This window comes from Dromiciops gliroides, chromosome 1, assembly GCF_019393635.1.
Source record: "Dromiciops gliroides isolate mDroGli1 chromosome 1, mDroGli1.pri, whole genome shotgun sequence".
Classification (NCBI taxonomy): domain Eukaryota; kingdom Metazoa; phylum Chordata; class Mammalia; order Microbiotheria; family Microbiotheriidae; genus Dromiciops; species Dromiciops gliroides.
The window spans coordinates 687,915,304-687,936,664 of NC_057861.1; the positions used below are offsets into that span (position 1 = coordinate 687,915,304).

General features: G+C 37.5%; 1 protein-coding gene across 3 annotated transcripts in view; it reads right to left on the reverse strand.

Moving 5' to 3' along the window:
• Positions 1–21,361, reverse strand: part of GRB10 (growth factor receptor bound protein 10) — a 278,346-nt gene that overhangs the window by 99,597 nt on the left and 157,388 nt on the right. For all 3 annotated transcript variants that reach the window (XM_043971116.1, XM_043971134.1, XM_043971125.1), the window contains one exon: positions 6,401–6,620. In XM_043971116.1, the coding sequence (XP_043827051.1) occupies positions 6,401–6,620 (220 nt within the window). The remainder of the gene's footprint in view (positions 1–6,400; positions 6,621–21,361) is intronic.

The window sequence follows — 21,361 nt, forward strand, 5'->3', positions numbered from 1 at the left end:
TTGCTACCAATAGCATTTTAAAAGTCCCTCTTATTGTCTTTAGCATTTGATGTAACTTCTTTCAAATTATTATACAAGTTAGGTGAACTAAAATGTGTTTCCTTCCCTTTTTAGGGATGCATTTCAAGACCTAACGATACTTTAATTTTGTTGTTTTAGACTATTCCTTTTTTTAAAAAAATGATTTTGTTCTTCTAGTTTTAAAGGAGTTAGCCATGGTAACCAGAAACTTTTGTTGTGTAAATAGATATGTTAATTTAAAAGTCCAATAGATCACAGTGAATGAATGAACTCAGTGTTTTGTAATTGTGAAGGCCATTCTTATAATGGCTTGATTCTATGCCATTAAAGTTATTTTTAATTTTAACAAGCCCCATGCTTCCCATAACAGCTGTCACCTTGGTATAGGATCCAATTCAAGGGTCTAACCCTTGTTTAAGTAATAGATGACTAACTTATAAACCATACCCTTTTCTTCATACTCTGGCTAGGAGACCTCAGATTTAAACCCATAAGAAAAATATGAGATGGGGTTTTAGGGTAGAGTCCAAGATTCTGGGAGATAAATATATGTGTATGTGTATGTATCTGATGTTCCATTTGTTCAAGAGAATGCCACTTTTTTTTTCTGAGGGGGAGAGAGAGAGTGTGTGGGAGGGAAGGAAGGAGGGAGAGGAGAGAGAAAGACTTTAGAATCCCACTGCTTTGGTTTTAAAATTATTGGAGATGCAAAACCTCCATAAACCACTCCAAAGATGCTATTTATCAGTTATTCACAAAGAGAACAGCATTGTCAAGGCTCGTGACTTGCTATATAATGAAAAGGCATCAATGAGCTAATATAGCATCTGAGGTTGCTATTGCCTACAAAATGGTGATATTGTGGGGACCAATTTTTAATTGGGGAGTGTTAGCTAAGTGGCTCGCCGCAATATTGGGGCAAGGAAGAAGACCGGCAGCCTCCCTCAAAACAGAACAGGATTTATTTTAACAAGAACGAACTTAAAAAAAAAAACAAAAAACAAAAACACAAACAGGATCCATAGGATCAAGGGAAAGGAAATAAAATGGGGAAAAGGAAATTATACAACCTGAAAAATAATACCGCCCAGGAATCAGCTGAGAATACACAGCAGAGCTTCCAGCCAGAATGCTGGAAAGAAAAAAACTTCCTTCCTCCCCACACACTCCACACAGCCCCCAGCCAATTGGATGGCCGCTCTGACAGTCACATGACTGCCCTCACTAGGCTTCCAATCATTATAATTTTGCCAGGCCTATGTAGGCTTCAGCGAGTGGTGATGATGTGAGGTGCCAGCGTCATGGCAATGGCTATAACCAGTGGGTGGAGCACCGTGCAGTTTGCGGAGCCCCAGGCCAGTGCACACTGAGGCATAAAAACCTCAAATAACAATTAATTCTTTACATTATCATTTTCAAATAAGGCATAAAACAGGGATCTACATGCTCAGCATGTTACAGAAAGAACATAACACTATCTGAAGATTCAAAATTGTGGGTGGCCCAATGAGCAATGGAGCTATTAATGTATGTATAAGCAGGATCTTGCATATTACTGATGATGACCTATATGCCAGAAGCAACAAAGAAGAAATGTAGTGAAAGTATGATTTGAAAATATATTCCAATCAAGAAGCAAGAGTGAGAGGTAACATACGGTTAGGATGGCTTGTGTGCTGATCAGGTAAACATGTGATGTTAAAATATCTACAAGAAGGGGCAGCTAGGTGGTGCAGTGGATAAAGCACCGGCCTTGGATTCAGGAGGACCTGAGTTCAAATCTGACCTCAGACACTTGACATTTACTAGCTGTGTGACCCTGGGCAAGTCACTTAACCCTCATTACCTGGGAAAAAAAGAAAAGAAAAGAAATATCTACAAGAAGCTCTCTAGCATGTTGTATGTATCCAGTAAGGTGGATTTATAGAAAGACATGGATAAGAGTTGCACACAGTAGCAAGTAGTGGATGGGTTACTGCTTGCTCCAAACAAGGGGCTAATAACATTGGTGAGAATATGGATCCATTGAAGAATTTAAGTACAGGATCTTAGGATGCTCCAAATGAGGGGTACAGTCAAAGCCTGAGAATTCCATAAAGTCAAGAAAGGGTGCTGAAGGAGTTGAATGAAGTTTGAAGGGGATAGAGAAGAAGCATATAGTAAGTAGGGTGACATCAGAATTGGCAGTAAAATAACTACAGTAGGAAAATCTTGAAAAAAATTCAGCAAAATGTACTTAATTCACATAGTTCATGGTTAGGAAGATTCTAGTATCATAGACTTTGAGCTAGAAAGAACAATAAAGAGCATCTAGTCCAGCTCCATTATTTTATAAAGAAGGAAACTGAGGGAGGTTGAGTAACTTAACCAAAGTGACTTAAATGAGTAATAAAAGGACTTGTTTGCTTCAAACAAGTGGTCAATTGCTGAAGCTTAGTGTGGTTTTCTTTCTAACAAGATTCTCTATTATATGCCCTAAACATTCACATGCGGGAAAATGCTCCACAACTAACATATAACAGGGTGCTGGTATAAACTCACTATTAAAAAAGACTACTTTGGAATTTCTCTGAAAACAAATGGTCATTTCTATTTAGAAACCTTGAATAAGTTGATTAAAAACTACTTCACAGCTTTTGCACTGTTGATGAGTAACTGATAAGGTAATAATTTAAAATGTGGTTGCAAAACCAGAAGATAAAATTAACTTATTTAAAGAATGGTGAACAATTAACTCTATTTCAGGGACATTAACAGTGGTCAATAAAACTGCCACAAGCAATAATAAAAATGCCTTGTTTTTAAATATCAGGAAAGATGAAAAATGGACACATTAGGTCTAGGGGGAAAAAGAACAGATTTGAAAGTATGAACATTATACAATCAAATCTGGATAACAAACTATTCCTACCCTCTTAAGAGCCTATGGACAATGAAAGTTCACGTCACCCTGGTATCATGGAGATCCCCCTGAAATAGTAATTAATTGTTGTGTCAATTCTAAAGTAGCAAGTGGTTGTTTTCATTGCAAAACTTTCCCATTTCATAGCTGAGGGAAAGTTAGGCACAAAAATTATTTTAAAACCTAGTCATAAAATGCAAGGTAAAGCTGAAATATATTAAATGGAGGGAGGGAGGGACGGAAAAGGCATCTGTTAATTGCCTACTATGATCCAGGGACTGGACTAAATGCTTTTACATATATTATCTGATTTGATCCTCACAACAACCTTGCGAGGTAAGTGCTATGATTACCCCCATTTTATAGTTGAGGAAACCGAAACAAACAGAAGTAACTTGCCCAGGGCCAAATGGTTACTAAGTGTCAGATGATCAGTTTGAACTGAGGTCTTCCCTGCCACAGGGCCAGTTCTCTGCCCAATGTTGGAGGGCAAATGGCCCAAGTAACAACTTCTGGACTATATGGAGAATTATCTAGGTCAGAAGATAACAACAAAGCTTTTCTAACTCAAAAAGACATCTCTTGGGCAGCTAGGTGGTACAGTGGATAGAGCACTGGCCCTGGATTCAGGAGGACCTGAGTTCAAATATGACCTCAGACACTTAACACTTACTAGCTGTGTGACTCTGGGCAAGTCACTTAACCTTCATTGCCCTGCCATAAAAAAAAAAAAAAAAGATACCTCTTTTGTGTCATGGTCCCCTTTGGTACTCTAATAAAGTTCTTTTCTGATTACAGACATATATAAATTGATTATCTGGATTGTTAACACCCAAAATGTATGATAGTATCTAAATCAGGAGTTCTTAACTTAGTCTCCATGAACTTTTTAAAAAAGTTTTTGGAAAAATTTTCTGCATTTAAAAACCTTATTCTGAGAAGGGGTCTCATAGGTTTCACCAGATGGCCAAAGGAGGTCATACAATTTGAAACAGAAAACAAGAGCATGTAGAAAACTGTCCAAAGAAGGGAGATGTAATCCCCTTAGAGCAGTAACCATATTTTTGCCTTTCTTTGCATTCTGAGTATTTACACCAGTGCCTAGAACATTATAACAGCTTAATAAATGTTTGTCGACTGACTGAGGGATTCACTGTGTTCTTCTAGCCTCACAGGGTAGAAATAAGGGCTCTGTGATGGACACTAGAAAGAAAACCTTCCTTAAAATTAGAACTATTTAAAAGTAGAATCCTGCTCTTGGGGTGTCATGTGTGTTTCCTCATTCTCAGTGGATGGCCACTTGTTGAAGAGACATGGAAAAATTCTTCATTGCAGATAATGGCCTCTAAGGTTCCTCCCAACTCTGAAATTCTTTGATTGAAATAACATTTTGAAATGACTGATGATTTTAACCATTCTACTTACATTTATCACTAACCTCTCTAGAGCAGGGGTATCAAAACTCAAAAATAGAAAGAGGATACTTATCTATACATAAGGATCCCTGCAGGACAGATATTTAAAACTACATATTAATATTTTCTATTTGATTTATTTATTATGTTACATATTTCACAAATGCATTTTAATCTGGCTTTGTACTTGGGAGAGTTGCCAGCAGCCCCAGCACTGGCCAGCTAAGTCTTTGGCACTTCAATACCTAGAGTGCTGTAAGATTTGCAAAGTTGTGCACCTAAGTCACAGGAGTTAGCTACCACCATGTTGGGGAATTGAGATTTTTTTTTTATTAAAACTGAGACACCCCCTCAGAAGTGGGGCAGGTAAAAAAATATTAAGAGCATGTAAGAAAAAGACACATCCATAGTGCTAAAAAAAAAAAAACCAAAACAATATATCTTAGCATTCTATAGCATCCTTTTTAAAGAAAAATGTGCCTTAAAGGGGAGGTGCAGAGAAAAGTGAAGTGCTGGTGGTCATTTCAGTAAACACAAAATGGCATAAACCATGCAGAATAGATAAGAGGAGAGACTGAAGGATTTTCTTTTTTGTTTCTATCGACTATATTTGGGTTTTGTTTTTTGGTAACTTTATTGATGTGTTTTGTTTCTCTATTACATACATTTATAGATTACTCCCACTTCATGAGAGGTCTCTTTTAACAAATACTCATAATCAAGTAAAACAAATATCCCTGAATGGCTATGTACACACCTCTAATTCTACACCCCAAATCCATTACCTCTTTGTAATGGATATCAATGTTTCAATATCAGTACTGTGGAATCCTGACTTCTAGCTTCTAGAAATCCAACCTACCTATGGGCTTTTGAAGTAAATAGTGGGGAGATACAACTGTCAACACCTAAAGAAGAGTGACTTGGGTTCCATAATTGAAGTAGCTGATGCCTAATAGGCTGAGCAAGAGGATCAGGGAGCATGAAGAAAGCAGGTGGTCAAAGCCAGAAAACTCTAATAAGAAAGTGCTATATATTTACTGGTGTAGTAGTTACAGGCTCATATTTTGGTCCATTCAAACCAGAATAAAAAGCATGGAAATTATGTAATTCAATTTTCCAAGAAAGGGCATTTACCCATACATACTTCAGTGTTGAACATTTTAGACTCATGGATTTATAGTTGGAAGGGAACCTTCAAGGTCATTGTGTAAAAAAGGAAGACACCTATGCCACAGATGGGAAAGTCTCCCAGATATTTCTGTTTATAGAAGGTATTATACTGATTTAATTAATTAATCAACTGATTAATTTATTTGTCTATTTATTTGTTTATTCATTTATTTAATTATTTGGTTACTTTTTTTTTTAAGGAATAGGGTATTTTTGAGATAATAGGGTAGTGAACCTGCAACCTTGGAGAGATGTTTCATGAGAGCAGAGCACAATGGATTTCCCAACCAGGAGACCCATGAAAGGTTCTTTATACTTCATACTTTGAGGAAGAGAGGACTGTTTTACCCTTCATGCCATGAATCCCAATGGAAGGGGACAAGGACATTAGAAGCTGAGATCCACTCTGGGTGGGGGGGGATTTAGTGTGTAGCTGTACTGATTTTATTTAGCTCCAGAGGACAGCCTCTTCAGTGATATCCACAGTCCCAGCCCCTCTTTTTACAAAGGAGGAACCTGAGGGACAGAGAGGCATGCTTAGGATTATATAGCTAATCAGCCTCTGAGGCAGTCTTCAGGTCCAGTGCTCATCCACTATGTAAAGCAGCTGCCCATTTTAACTTCTTGGTCTTTGCCTATGCATCATTAAAACACAGCTTCCCATTTTCAATATATTGGCAAAGTCAAAAATAAAGGCAAACAATTGGAAACACATGTTTCTATCATTTGCTAGTTATCCTGCCCATCATTTCTACACAAAGCAAAGAGAATAAAATGAGAGGGAAAAAAAGTAGCTTTAGCATAATTTTAACATGCAAAGTATACTGGTTACTCACAGTCCCTTCATTTAGTAAACACAACAATTCTCCAAGAAGTTTTTTCATCCTACCTGACTGCTAGAATGTGCATGGGTTGAGAGCGCTGAACTTTCTGTTTTGGGGACACTTGCTGTTGGAGGGCACTTGTTCCTGAGGTTGGCAACTGGCTACGGTTGTGTTGACCATTTTGAAGGAGGGGGGCAGTTTCTGACTGCATGCTACATGTAGAGTACAAACTTTCAAACGAGGAGTTCATATCATTTACCAAAGCTTCCAAGTCCACGTCGTCATCTGGAAACAGACAAGATACAAGGTTAAGGTGAAGAAAGACAGTTTATTCTGTGGTCAAAGATACATTTTACCAACATCAGATCTGAACTCAGACAGTTATAAGCAGTATGACTGGGCAAATCAGCTTCAATTTTCTCATCTATAAAACGGATAATGACACCTACCTCCCAGGATTGTCCTCAGGATAAAATAAAAAGTGTGTACTGTAAATCTTAAAGCTCTACATACATGCTAGCTATTATTGTTACTGTTATTGTTATTAATTACTGTTGTTATTATATATTCCAGGGCAGGGTCTATGTCTTATTGATCTTTCTCTCTCACTATACAGATACACTGATGACTCTCACTAATGTTCCTTAATTGCAAACAGAGTTCTAGAGGACTGATAATGAAGTATACTGCCTACCTACTGCCACAAATGTCAAATCAAGTATTTATTAAATATTTATTATATCTCAACCACTGTGATAGATTCAGAATGCAAAGTGGGGCTTTAAAAAGAAACCCTGGGCGGGGCAGCTAGGTGGTGCAGTGGATAGAGCACCAGCCCTGGATTCAGGAGGACCTGAGTTCAAATCCGGCCTCAGACACTTGACACTTACTAGCTATGTGACCCTGGGCAAGTCACTTAACCCCAACTGCCTCACCAAAACAAAATAAAACAAAACAAAACAAAAAACCCTGGGCAATGTTTGCATTTGTTTTTGTTTGAATATACATGAATATACGTGAAAGAATAAAAAATAAAAAAATAAATATTCCTTGAACACATGAATACTTGTTAAAAGAAATGACCAATATGCCAACCATGTCCTACCTTCCCTACCAAAATTGCCTTGTATTTATTTTACATATATTTATAAATGAGGTAGTGCACCATAACTGACAGAGAGTCGGCCTTGAAACCAGGAAGATCTGGGTTCAAGTCCTGACTCAGAAAGTTGCAGGTTGTGTGATCCTGCAAAGTCAACTTCTCAGTGCCCTAGACCAGAAGTATCATATAGGTGCAGCTCATAACACTCATGCATACAGCCTGAACCAGTTTAAAATGCAATTGGGAAATATTTGACAAAGTAAATAAAAATACAATAAAATACAGAAAACATTAGATTTGAAAATTAAGTCAATATGCAGTCCACAAGCATCCTTACATATGGTTTAATGGCCCCCATTTCTATTTAAGTTTGACAACAATGCTCTAGGCAACTCTCTAAAACTAGAAAATGCAGAAAAGGTACTGACATGCACTGGTGAAATTTTTCTCACCCAGATGTTCCCTGTGCCACTGAAATCACAGGTACAGTTCTTATCTGTGTGCTCATGGTCTTACGGACCTGTGATATCTTCCCCTCTATAGAACGTAAACTCCTTGAAAGGGGCAGCTTCATTCTTTATTTTCTATCTCTAGTGCCTAACAGAGTCTGAATTATAAGAAGAGTTTAATAAATACTTTTGGGGGGGGGGCAGGGCAATGAGAGTTAAGTGACTTGCCCAGGCTCACACAGCTAGTGTCAAGTGTCTGAGGCTGGATTTGAACTCAAGTCCTCCTGAATCCAGGGCCAGTGCTTTATCCACTGTGCCACCTAGCTGCCCTAATAAATACTTATTAAATGACCTACAGGGCTTTTGTGAGAAAATTAGTTTGGAAGCCTCAACATTTTTTTTACCATTAGCAGTAAATGATTTTTAAAAGTTTGGAAGCCTCTGCTTTTGGGGATTATTACTGGCATAAAGGCTACATGAGGAAATGTATGCCTAGAAAGGGAAGTAGCTGGTGCTAGTGGGGAAAAATGGTTAACAGGGAGTTTGAGTATTCCCCTGGTACTCATTATGACAGGTGAAATATCAAGGGGAAGGCTTCCAAGCACATTTTCTTTGGAGAATCTTCATGGAGAGGGCACATGCAAAGAGTGTGATATGCATTAATGAAGGGAATTCTTTCATTCTCTCAATGGTTTTCAATCTGAGATCCATGAACTTGAATGGGAAAAATTACATCTTGATTACACATACAATATAGTTATAATAAAATATAAAGCCACAATTCCAAAGACAAGACCATCATTCAAACTATTTTTGAAATATGTCTGGAAATTGCCTTTGGAATTATGGTGCATTCTTTAGACTAACACTGGTAATATTTCTGATGGCCCTTCTAATTTTAACAAATAGTTCAAAGTAATTTGAAGTTGGGTCTGTGAATAAGATAGAGGGCAGAAGTAGGGGTTGACTCAGATCCAAAAAATGTGTGGCTAACTTGGGGAATGGTTACATTAACTATGGAACGTGAATGTAATGGAATGTTACTGTCCTATAAGAAATGACAAATATAAGAATTCAGAGAAACATGGGAAGACATATAAATGGATGGGGTGAAGTAAGTTAAGAAAACAGTATGCATAATGACTACAAAAATGTAAGTGGAAAGAATAATAAATGAAGCTGAATGCTGCATGACCTAGCTTGGGCCTCTGAAAAGAGTTGACAAAACGCACCTCCCTCCTTTTAATGCCTAAAAAGGAGTCTATCAGCGTAGAGTATTAAATAAATACATTGTCAGATATGGTACATATTGGGGGGGGAGGGTACAGCCTCCCTCTTGTTCCCCCCTCCCTTAAATCTTTATTCTAAGGCTAGGATTGCCAAGGGGAAATTCCATAGGGGTATATTCAGAAATGGATGTGATATAAAAGCAAAACACATAAACAGAAAAGAAACCTAAGATGTGGCAACAATGTAATAAGTGATTTTGCAGGCTAGCACAAACTGGCTCTGAGAGCAAGTCTCAATCAGGAGTGCCAAGAAACTTTTAAGCAATGACAGAACCATTAAGGCAAGTGATTACCTCCATAGTTGACTTCTCTGAAAGGCAACATTTATTGGGGTAGGCAATGTTGAGTCACAGTACACATTCTTGAATTGTTCAACAATTGCCAAACACTTATGTCCCCAATCTTGTCCTTTACTGGGGAGCTTTCCCTTCTTCTCTTCCCTTTACCTATCAAATTCCAATCCATGCTTCAAGGCCTTTGACCACCTCCATTAAGCTTCCCTGATCCCCGACCTCTAAAGACTTCCTCCAACCCAGAAAGAAATCACCTCCGACACCTCTGAGATTGTAAAATCTTAAAGAGTTGGAAGGGAAATAAGAGTCCATATAGTCCCTTACACACAACAAAAATTCACTCTAATGCAATTCCCTAACAAATAATTTTATCCAGCCCCAGACACTTACTAGCTGTGTGATCCTAGGTAAGTCACTTCTCTTCTGCCTGCCTCAGTTTCCAACTGTAAAAAGGGAATGATAGCACTTACCTCCCAAAGGTATTGTCAGGTTCAAATGAGATAATAATTGTCAAGTGCTTAGCATCGTGCCCAAGCACTTTAAAAATGGATGTTCCTAGGAGCAGCTAGGTGGTGCAGTGGATAGAGCACCAGCCCTGGATTCAGGAAGACCTGAGTTCAAATCCAGTCTCCCGGGCAAGTCACTTAACCTCAACTGCCTCACCAAAAAAAAACTGCATGTTCCTTTTCCATCTTCATATTCTACTTTGAATTATATTTCTATTTCTCTAGATGTCAAGCTATACATCTCTCCCCTCCCTACAGTGCCTAGTATAGTGTCTAATCTAATATATAGTAGATACTCAACAAGTATTTCTTGATGAACTTTATGTCTGTCAAAACACGAGTGTCATTAATTTACGAGTACATTGAATATTGGCTCTGGAAGGTACTCTGATTTGAAGCAGCAGAACGATTTGTTTAATTCCACGCCTCTTAAAGCTAATATTAAAATTAGTTTGCATGTTCTATACACACACTAACTCTAAGAGGTGTCCAGAAGGTTGCTCAGTGGCAAGTGAAAACTCATCCCAAACTAGAAATTTGTCATGGGTAATCCACAAAGTGAAAAGGGAGCATGGTTGAGTAGATAAAAAGCCAACCTTGACATCAGGAAGTCCTGGGTCCCGAATTCTGTCCACTGTGCCACTGAGTTGCTATTTCTCTTTACTCTTCTGATAGTGACTATGGTCACTTTATAGCTACTTTATGATTCTTTACCCACGAGGCAGTAAAGGGTTAAAGACTAAAAGATATCACAAGTCCTTAAGAAGTCTAAATCCTAAATCCTACAATTTATGGCTTGTGTGAGCTGACTAGTAACTAAACTAGTGTGGGCAGACCTGAACTCACAAACGGGCCCAAGGATTTATTTATCCTAACTGATTGACTGGCACCAAGATGAATATTTTTTTCTTCCAAGTTCCCGAAATGTAAGGTCTTAAGTACCGACTTAATAATTCATGTATTGAAAAAGATTTGTCAAACTACAACCTGGTTTATGACTCTGACTTGAATGCAGATGACTCTTAAATCTTTAACTTTAGTCCCAGCTCCTTCTCCTGAGTTTCAGAATCATGTTTCCAACAACCTGCTGGATGTCCTGTCAGCACCTCAAACTCAATGTATTTAAAACCTGCCCCAACCCATCCTCTTCTTTAAGGACGACTCTTATTACTTATTCCCTGTATCTGTTGGCAGCTCCACAATTCTCTCCCTGTCAACCCATGCTTGTAATCTCAGTCATTTTTGACTACTCCCTCTTCAACAGCCCTTATAACAAGTTACTCACAAAGCCCTGTCCATTCTTTCTCCACAATTATCTCTTGCACCTGTCCTCTCTTTATCCTGTCTCAAGTCTCTTCCCTCTCAGATACCAAATAAAAATGGTTGCCAGAATAATCTACAAAAACTGATCAGGCCACGCCATTGTTTCTTTCATGCCTACCCAAGAAGGTTCTTCACATTTTTGTCTGATATTCAAGCCCTCTTCCTTCCCAATCCTTTTATCTTGCCATTTTGTTCCCATCAGACTTCCAAGCCTTATAGTAATAGCTCTGACATCCTTTATGATCCAGCCTTATAGTGGTTCACATGCATTCCCCAAACACACTCCCCATTATTTCCCCCTCATATTTGTGCTTACACTATTCTCTTCAACTTCTATACCCTACTTCATCGATTATTGGCAACTTGAAGACTCATGGTTAAAGGCTCCAATTCGAATGCTCCTTCTTCTGTTAAACCTTCATATGTTACCCAAGTCAAAAGTGTGGTCTCCTGATCTAAACTCTCATTAACACTTTGAAAAACTGGGGAATGGAGGAAAAGGTTATGATTTGGTATATTACAGAAAACTCTTTTACGTAAATATCCCATCCCTAAGGAAAATAAATTAAAATGAACAGTTCTGACATATTCATCACAATCACTTATTTTTTTTAATTTTTGCAGGGCAATGAGGGTTAAGTGACTTGCCCAGGGTCACACAGCTAGTAAGTGTCAAGTGTCTGAGACCAGATTTGAACTCAGGTCTTCCTGAATCCAGGGCCGGAGCTTTAACCACTGCGCCATTTAGCTGCCCCACAATCACTTTTAACATGATTTTGTAACTTCTGTAACATCAGAAACAAAATCTCTTTCTGCTCAGCATAGAAGCCACATAGTTTTAGTCCATTTTTAGTAACTCAACACTGGGGCTAGTAAACTAGTAAGTATATTGCTAAAACCAGATTTTTTAAAACTGCTTTCTTAAAATTCAAATAAACTTCCTATCTGTATTAAGTTGTCAAAATTGAAATTCAGATTTTATTGAGTGATCTTGTAAGTAGTGAAAACCAGGTATTATAAAAGCAAAAGATAGCATAATTTAAGAATCATTCATTTAAAATTTAACATTTTTGCTATGTGATGAATATTGATGTCAGGTTAAAGTCCAAAGTTAATAAAAGAAACTGACATTTTATTTCATTTTTTAAAGGCTCTTTAATAATAAATGTACTTCTTGTGGGGGGGAGGGGGTAATGAGGGTTAAGTGACTTACTCAAGGTCACACAGCTAGTAAGTGTCAAGTGACTGAGGTCAGATTTGAACTCAGGTACTCCTGAATCCAGGGCTGGTGCTCTATCCACTGTGCCACCTAGCTGCCCCTCCCGATACCATTTGACATTTTAAAGCCCTCTGTAACTGCCATGGCCCCTTCCTACCTTTATTCCTTACTCTCTGAAATACAGCTAAGACAGCCTACTACCTTCTCCAACATGACGCTCCATTTCCTGATCCTGTGCCTTTTCATGGGTTGTAACCCATTCCTGCAATACTCTCCCACCTTTCCTAGTTCATTCACCACACCACCCCTAGTGTCTTTCCTCTGATTTCTTTCCCTTTACACAGTATAGATCTTGTAAGGATATAGTTATTTTGCAAGTTGTCCCTCCCCAGGAGTACCTAAACTCCTTGAGGGTAGACAGCATGTTGGTATTTTTCTTGTTTGCTTTTTTTTTTTTTAATCCTTCAGTCCTTAGCACAATGCCTGGAATGCAGTAAATGCTTAATGGGTGCTTTTTGATTGACTGACTCAATAGGTTAATGGAAAAATATGGGCAAGAATCACAGAAGAAAAGATAAGGAAGAGTCATTAATCTTCATTTGTGGAGGAGGCACAGATGTATCTATCAAAGCATGTAGTTAATGAAAACCTTTTTAGAAAATACTTCAGTATGTATTTAAGGTTACAATTTTCATAGGAAAATAGGATGTTAGAACTAGCTGCTCCAGAGAGGCAACAAATGAGGACTTGAGAGAATCATAGGAAGGTTTTTATAAACTGATACAAAACAAAGAAAGCAGACTCAGTAACATATACACAAATGATAGTTAAATACTACCAACCTCCGATTGATTGAAATGACCAGTGATGAACCAGATAAAGGAAGAAGAAGCATACTATAATGTTGAGTATATTGTCAAATTCAACTACACTGCTCCATCCCTCCCCTCCCCAAAAATGTGTTAATAAGGAATACTAAAAGGGAGGCTATTTTGGGAATCAAGTATAATATTTATATGGATTATAAATAAAAATGTATATAGGTTATAAATAAAGGTTTTAGGCATAAACTATAAATATAAAAAGGTTATAAATATAAAAATAGATTCTAAATAAAAGTTATGGGGGGAGTGGAATACCTGGCAGATGAACATAACAAACAAAAAAGCTGCCTGGTACTATGGAAAAAATGCTAGACTTCAGAATCAGGCTATCCAGGAGAGCTTGGATCTAAATCATGACTATGCTACTTCCTAAGTGTGTGTCCATGGAAAAGCTTACTGACCTCTTTGAGTCACAATTTCTTTATCTTTAAAATGATAACAATAAAACTGTTATAGGATCTATATCACTGGGTTCAAGCTTCAGAAAGCTTGAATTGCTCTATAAATCACAGCTGTTATTTATAAGAATAGTTGTTTGATGTGTTTGAAGTGTCTTTCATAAAGATGGAAATTTTGGAGTAGGAATGAGTCTTAGTAGATGAAAATCCATATTCCTATATCCTGATTTTCCTACCACTGATTATTTGTAACACTAGGTTAATTAACTTCTTCCAATATTTGGGTCAAATACCTTAAATTCATGTGGGAAGAAAACAAACAAAAAGGGTCTCTCCCTTCCCCAACATGTGGCCACAAGTAATTTTAAAAAATTTTTTTAAACCTTCGAGCAGTTTTTCCTCCAGAAAGTAGTGAAACAATAACATAATACAGACTAAATCACAGAATGTTAGAGATGGACGAGATGGTAGGGAATGGGACCTAATAACCCGATTTAACAGAAAAAGAGAATGAGGCCCTTCAAGTGACTGCCCAAGTTCAAGATAGCAGGAGTTTGAGAGATTAGGAAAAATGAGAAGATAAGGGATTTCTCCCAGGTTAAAGAGTAAGTTAGGGGCAGAAATAAGAATAGAACCCAGGCTTTCTCACATTTTCCTCACTGGTCTTTCTGCTATACCATATTGCTCTTCCCAAGCCAAAGTTTTCTCTTCAAGCACACTAAAAATGGTTTAAATCTCAGTTTACACAGACACACACACTAGAAATGTGCTGTACTTAAAACACAAAAGCAACAATTCCCTATTTCCAAGTGGACCAATTAAAATTCACTAGTTTTCAGTGATTGAACCAGTAAATAATTAAGTGCACTGTAATTAGGCATCAGCCTTCACCAGTTCAAAAATATTTGTTTTAAGGTATGGCTAAACAGGTCCCAATGGGCTTGGACACTTGACTCACTTGTCTTCGACACAGCACTGCCTGTCTGTCATTTGGGGGGAAAAATGCAGAATGCAGCTGTGCTGCTTCCCCCCTGAGCTAATTCAAGCATAGACACGCCCTCATTTCAGGCCTGAGACAGTTACAAAAGGGGTTTGTTCCCCTTTGCGCCTCTCTGGCAGAAAGACTTCATTCATTGCCCAAAAACAATAAAGTTTTGTGAGTTGTACATGAAAGCTTTTTTTTTTTAACAATCAATTCTCAATTACCCACATGCGGATTATCTGCAGTCTGAATTATCTGTAAGCATTTTTTTTTTTAAATCTTGGCTATTCAGATTGGTTCTGGATCATCTCATCTATAAAATAAAGGAGTTGGATAAATTAAATAATGACTCTCCAATTAATTACTTTTATTTTACTTTAATCCATTCTCAACATACCTATCCATACTTCAACCAACACTGAATTATTTTTTAGAATGAGAATTTTAAGGCAAAATTCAGTCAAACAAATCAACTGATGCATGTACAGAGAATGTGAACTCGTTTTAACATATCTCAAGTAAAATTTTAAAATAAACGTGATGCCAAAATTTTAGATAAAGTTTAATTTAAATGATGTTTTATCTGTTTTAGATGGGGGAGGGGGGAGATTCTCCATCATTCATTCCTTAGTGTGGACAGTAGGGATTTTACTGTGTGATCTAACCTCATCCTGTGAATCTCATTTAATAGTTTTATTCTAATGCTATTGTAACCTATGAGTGTCTCACATACACATTTTCTAGCTTCTTACTCTAGAATTCGCCATTCAACATCAAAGATGGAAGGGAACAAAGAAATGATCTACTCCAATGAAAACAACACTGAAATGCTATCAACCTCTGATTTACTGCAATGATCAATCTTGGTCCCAAGGAAAAGAGAAAGAAAAATACTTCCCACACTTCCTACTTTAGGTAAAGAAAGAGAAGGCAACCATTATGAAAATTTATATGTGCATATGTCCACACATACAAATTTGTATAAATATGTATGAATATATGTTTATACATATAACACATAAACACATATACATATTCTCTCTCTCTCTGATTTACTAATTAAGAAATATTTAGTAACCTCTGAGAGAACAGTTTCAATCAATTAGAAGCCATAATTGCAAGGGGATAAGAAGTGAGTAGAATATGAGGAAATGGAAATAAGGAATACAGAAACTTTAGAAGTTTGGCTGTCAAAGTAGGAAGAGAAAGCAAATGCTTGGAGACATATCAGGATCAAAAGAAGGCTTTTCTTGTTAAAGGACTGGGATTTTTATAGGGAGGAGAGAAAAGAACCACTGGATTAGAACCATGTTGTCCTATAAATCTTCTAAAAGAGAGTCTGCGTAATATACTGGGTATCTTCATCTAAGTTTTCCCGAGTGCAGCACTTGGTTCACGAGGACAGTTTGTTCCAACCGGTCACAGAGGCAGCTGAAGCACGCATGTAGAGCGCTTAGAGCTTGGCAAGACATGGAAGATGCCAAGATCATTCACTACGTCCCAGACTGTTGCCAGTCATCCTGACCTTTGTCTTGCCACTGTACTTTGATGACTGGAACAGAGAGTGAGACTAAAGAATCTACGCAACTCTCACTTAAATTCAACTCACACACAAGTCAAAACATCCCTCATATGGGTGATGTCATTGGCCTTCAAATAGGAAGGACAAACAACAACTTGCAGTGGGCATAGTGCTAAACTCAGGAGATAAAAAGGGGGAAAAAAGGGTAGTTTCTGCCCTCAAGAACTTACATTCTAATTGGGAGACAAGAGATATATCCATAATATACAGAGTAGATGCAAAGCAAAATTTTCCTTTGTCACATGGAAGACCGAAGGGGTGAGGAGTAATACTGATAAATAATTCACATGTAGAATATTAGATTGTATGCTCCTTGGGGACAGAGGCTACTTCATTTTTGTCAGTTTTATCCTTTGTAAAAATGCAGGGGTTGGGCTAAATGTCTTCTGTGGTACCTCGCAGCTGGAAAGCTCTGGTCTCCAATGACTAGCAGAGTGGTCAGCACAGAAGAGGTGATTTGATAGACTTAAAAACAAACACTAGTTAAAAGTTTTGATTGAGAATAGAAGAAATCATCTAATTCCTCATTTTGCAGAAATGAGAAAAATGATACCCAGAAGTGAAATGACTTGCTACCCCACGTGACACTGAGCAGAGATGGGAATGCAGAGATTCTGCATGTGCCTAAGTCCAGCAGTATTCTTCCCACTGAGCCACATGGACAATCCTGACAAACTGCTGAGGAAACAAGAATGCTATTTCAAGGAAGCTACAAAGTCCTGGCTAAGTAAGGAACTTCAGAAACTCCCTGGGGCATCAATTAGGACTTATAAATATTTATCTAAATAGTCATTAATGGTTACTTGGCTAATGTGAACTTGGTTAAATTCTAATGAGGATTGATAATTGAATCCTCTGAAAGAGATTTGAAGATTGATTTTTAAAGAGGTAAGACTTCATAACTTAATGTAATACCATACTAATGAAGTTTCTGAAATATTCACATCTCAATGAGAAGACTCAATGCAACAAGAAATAACCATTTGGCACATTATAATGCATGCTTACTTTTAATGACATAAGAATTAGTTGAGAACAATAAAAATAATCAAATATGCAAATGGCAACCAGAGATCACATCCCTCCAATGACGCCCATCTTCTTTGACTCTTGTCCAAAATAAAAAAGTTTTAAATCAGATTTATGTAGTACTTTAAGGTTTGCAAAGTGAGGACAGGGCTTTCTTGCCCCTTTGGGGGGGAGGGGGGAATCAGCTCTTTGCACAGTGCCTGAAATATAATAAATAATAAATGTTTATTGGCTTGACAGCTCATTAGACCCTCAGTCAATAACCCTGAATGGCAGATATTACTATTATTCCCATTTTCTAAATGAGAAAATGAAAACTTATAGAGATTAAGTGACTTGGCCAGGGCTGATACAGTAACATTTGAATTCATCTTCCTGAATCCACACCCACTTCCTTTTTCCTATTTAAGTTTCTTAAATACACATATACACACAAACATTTGGACCTGTAATTTCATCAGCATGAGTAATCATGTGAATAGAAACTTTCTTCATGAGATATATAGAGATAGATATCAGCAATTCATCTGTAACATATAGTCAAAATAAGTTGTGTGTGTATCAATGTAAGTCCATATAATGTATATGTTTCTGAAAAGCATGCTTTAAATATCTTTCTATATGGACTATTTTTCCTTTAGAACTCCACTATAGTTTACAAAATAAAGGATAATGTGATTAAGTGTATTAAACAAAGAGGACCCACCTATATTACCTACTTATTTAAAGTGAATACTTTAACAAGCTATTAGGTTTGCTTACCAAGGAGAGGTCACTGATTTTAAAAGTTCTATGAGGTGGGAAAAAGGAGGTGTGGTATGGGTTGGGGTATAATTATCACAGAATAGGCTTCGATTTAATGCGTATATAAGTCTTGTTTCCCTAAACGGAATTCCTTTTGCTAACCTCACAGCACCATCTAGTGTCATCTGTATTTTAAATGATGGTTACAAATGGATGTTGGAACAAGTTAAGAAAATTCTTTTAAACTTGGTTTCCTAAGATTTATTTTAAAGGTTTTCCAAGACCTAATTCTGTGTTATTCATTCTTGGCAGACCCAATTATTTGTCTGAGTCAAAGAACTTATTAATTGTTCTTCTCTTAATCCCAATGTCAAGACTTTATAAAAACCCATATAGTATTCTATTGAATAAGTCGTGTGTTTTTTAAAAGGTTGTTTTAATCTTATCGTGCTACATTGTGATGAACTATATAGGCAACAGAGTTGTCCTTAAATGAAAAACAACATAGGAAAAGTCACCAAAAAGACTTGGTTAAGAGCTCCAATTTCTACAAAAGTTCATCTTGAGAAGCAACTGAAAGGTGACCTACAAGCAGCTAAAATTTGGGATAAAGAGAGCTCCCCACTGTATTACTTATGTTGGGTTTTTTTTTTTTTAAGAACTAAGTATTTCTGTATTCTGTATAGCACAGAAATACTTAAAATGCAGCAAGTAAAATTTCTTTGCTCTAAATATCCAGAATAAAATGATAAGAGCTAAAAATAGTGGGAATGGAGCTTTCTCTAAAAGAAAAAAGGAAATTATTCTTATTCATAATATTTCAAAAAGTATTGAACAGATTAAAAAGAAATACTCAAACAGGAACAAAAACCAGTCCTGAAAAAGGTTCATCTGGTCTCAAACTACTTTGGGTAGGTATCTATTAAAAACATTATCCCCCAAATCACAAAGCATTGGGGTTTGAAGGGATTTTAGCATAGTGCTTGGTACATAGTAGGCACTTAATAAATGTGGACTGACTGATCTCATTGGTTTCTAATTCAATCTGTGTCTGAAATAGAATTTACTCTACAAGTGTACCCATCCTGGCAAATGATCATCCAGGTTTTGCTTAAAGACCTCCAATGAAGGGGAATCAGCTACCACCTCCCAAAGTAGCCTACAAACACTTTTTAAAAAAAATTAATTTTTCAATCGTAAAGCTTTTTTTTCCCCCCCCACCCATCATCCTTTTAGAAAGCAATCATTGTGGGGGCAGCTAGATGGCGCAGTGGTTAAAGCACCGACCCTGGATTCAGTAGTACCTGAGTTCAGATCTGGCCTCAGGCACTTGACACTTACTAGCTGTGTGACCCTGGGCAAGTCACTTAACCCCCATTGCCTGCAAACAAAAACAAAAACAAACACAAACACAAACACAAACAAAAAAAGAAATCAATCATTGTTATGTGTGTCTACCTTTGCTCTCTGGTTCCATGCATAAGTCTCATGCCTCTTTTATATCACAGTGCTTCAAATACTTAAAGACAGTTATCATGAATTAATGGAAATCAAGTCAATTATCTATAATTATGAGAGAATTTGAAGAAAGGAAGAAGGATGGTTTTCTATCCAACACACAAACCTGCACTCACAAGTGTCTGACTAATAATCCACTTGTAGTTAAAACTTAAAAAAAATACGTGGAAAATATGCCAAGAGACATGGTGGCATGTGATGTTAAAAACACCAAATACAGGCAGCTAGGTGGCACAGTGGATAAAGCACTGGCCTTGGATTCAGGAGGACCTGAGTTCAAATCCAGCCTCAGACACTTGTCACATACTAGCTGTGTGACCCTGGGCAAGTCACTTAACCCTCATTGCCCTAAAAAAAAAAAAAAGACAAAAAAACCCCCCAAATACAAAATAAAAAGATTGCATGGCTCTAGCAGAGTGTTAACCAGTTCAAAACAAGGACTGCAATTGTTATACTTCTCATTGATTACTCAAACTACTTTGGCCCATGTCTACACTGCTGATGTATTGTCTTTCACATGGGCTTTCTTTTCGTGAAAGTGGCAGGTAGGTGGTAAAGTAGATGGATCACTGGCCCTGGAGTCAGGAGGATCTGAGTTCAAATCTGTACTCAGACACTTGACAGTAGCTGTGTGATCCTAGGCAAGTCATTTAAGCCCAATTGCCTCAGATATGTAGGGCCTTCTTTAGTTATCCTGATGTATATCTTGCCACAGGACCCAAATGGCTCTGGAGGAGAGAGTGAGGCTGGTGACTCTCCACAGACCTCCCTCACTTAAATCCAATTCATTGCAAGTCATGACACCACCTCCAGATGTCCTACTCCTCTTCGAGAACAAAGGACATACAACAGTAGTACTTGGAAACTTCCCTTGCTCCTGCTTAATCCAAATACTTGACCATGACCACTTTAAAACCTCTCCCCAAATTCCTTCCTCCAGAAAGCCCATGTGTATCTTAGTCCCTTTACAATCTTGTTGAGAGCAGGGGCATATCTCTTATTTTTCTCCCACAGCTAATATACATATTGGCACCTATGAAGAACTCAATCAATGCTGCTCATTGATTGACTTGTTTTTCATCAAATATTTATTAAGTTCTTACTGTGTGTATAACACTGTGAGAAGTACTATGATGGATAAAATCACCCAGCTATACCAAAGTAGCCACACTTTTATAGAATTCTTGTTCAAGTATCAGTAATACACAATATCCTGCAGCATCTGCTTGTGATTTTAACTCTGAAAGGGTACAGGATAAAAGCCTTTTAGGTCTACTACAACTGATGATTTAAAACTAGCTAGCTAAGCTCTAAGGGTAAGTAAATGGCACAGTAGATAAAGTATGGGGCTTGGAGTTAGAAAGACTCATCTTCCAGAGTTCAAATCTGGCCTCAGACACTTATAAGCTGTGTGACTCTGGGCAAGTCACTTCACCCTCTTTGCCTCAGTTTTCTCATCTGTAAAATGAGCTGGAAAAGGAAATGGCAAACCAGTCAGGATCTTTGCCAAGAAAACCCCAAATGGGGTCACAAAGAGCTGGACGTGACTAAAACAATTGAACAACAACAAACTGAGCTCTGCTGAGTCAAAACGGAAAGCATCATTTCACAGTTGTTCAAAAGAGGTGCATTGAACCCTGGTCTGGAACTCAGTTTGGAACCAAAACCCAGAGTGCTGTGTTCCAAAGTCCAAATTCATCTCTTTGCC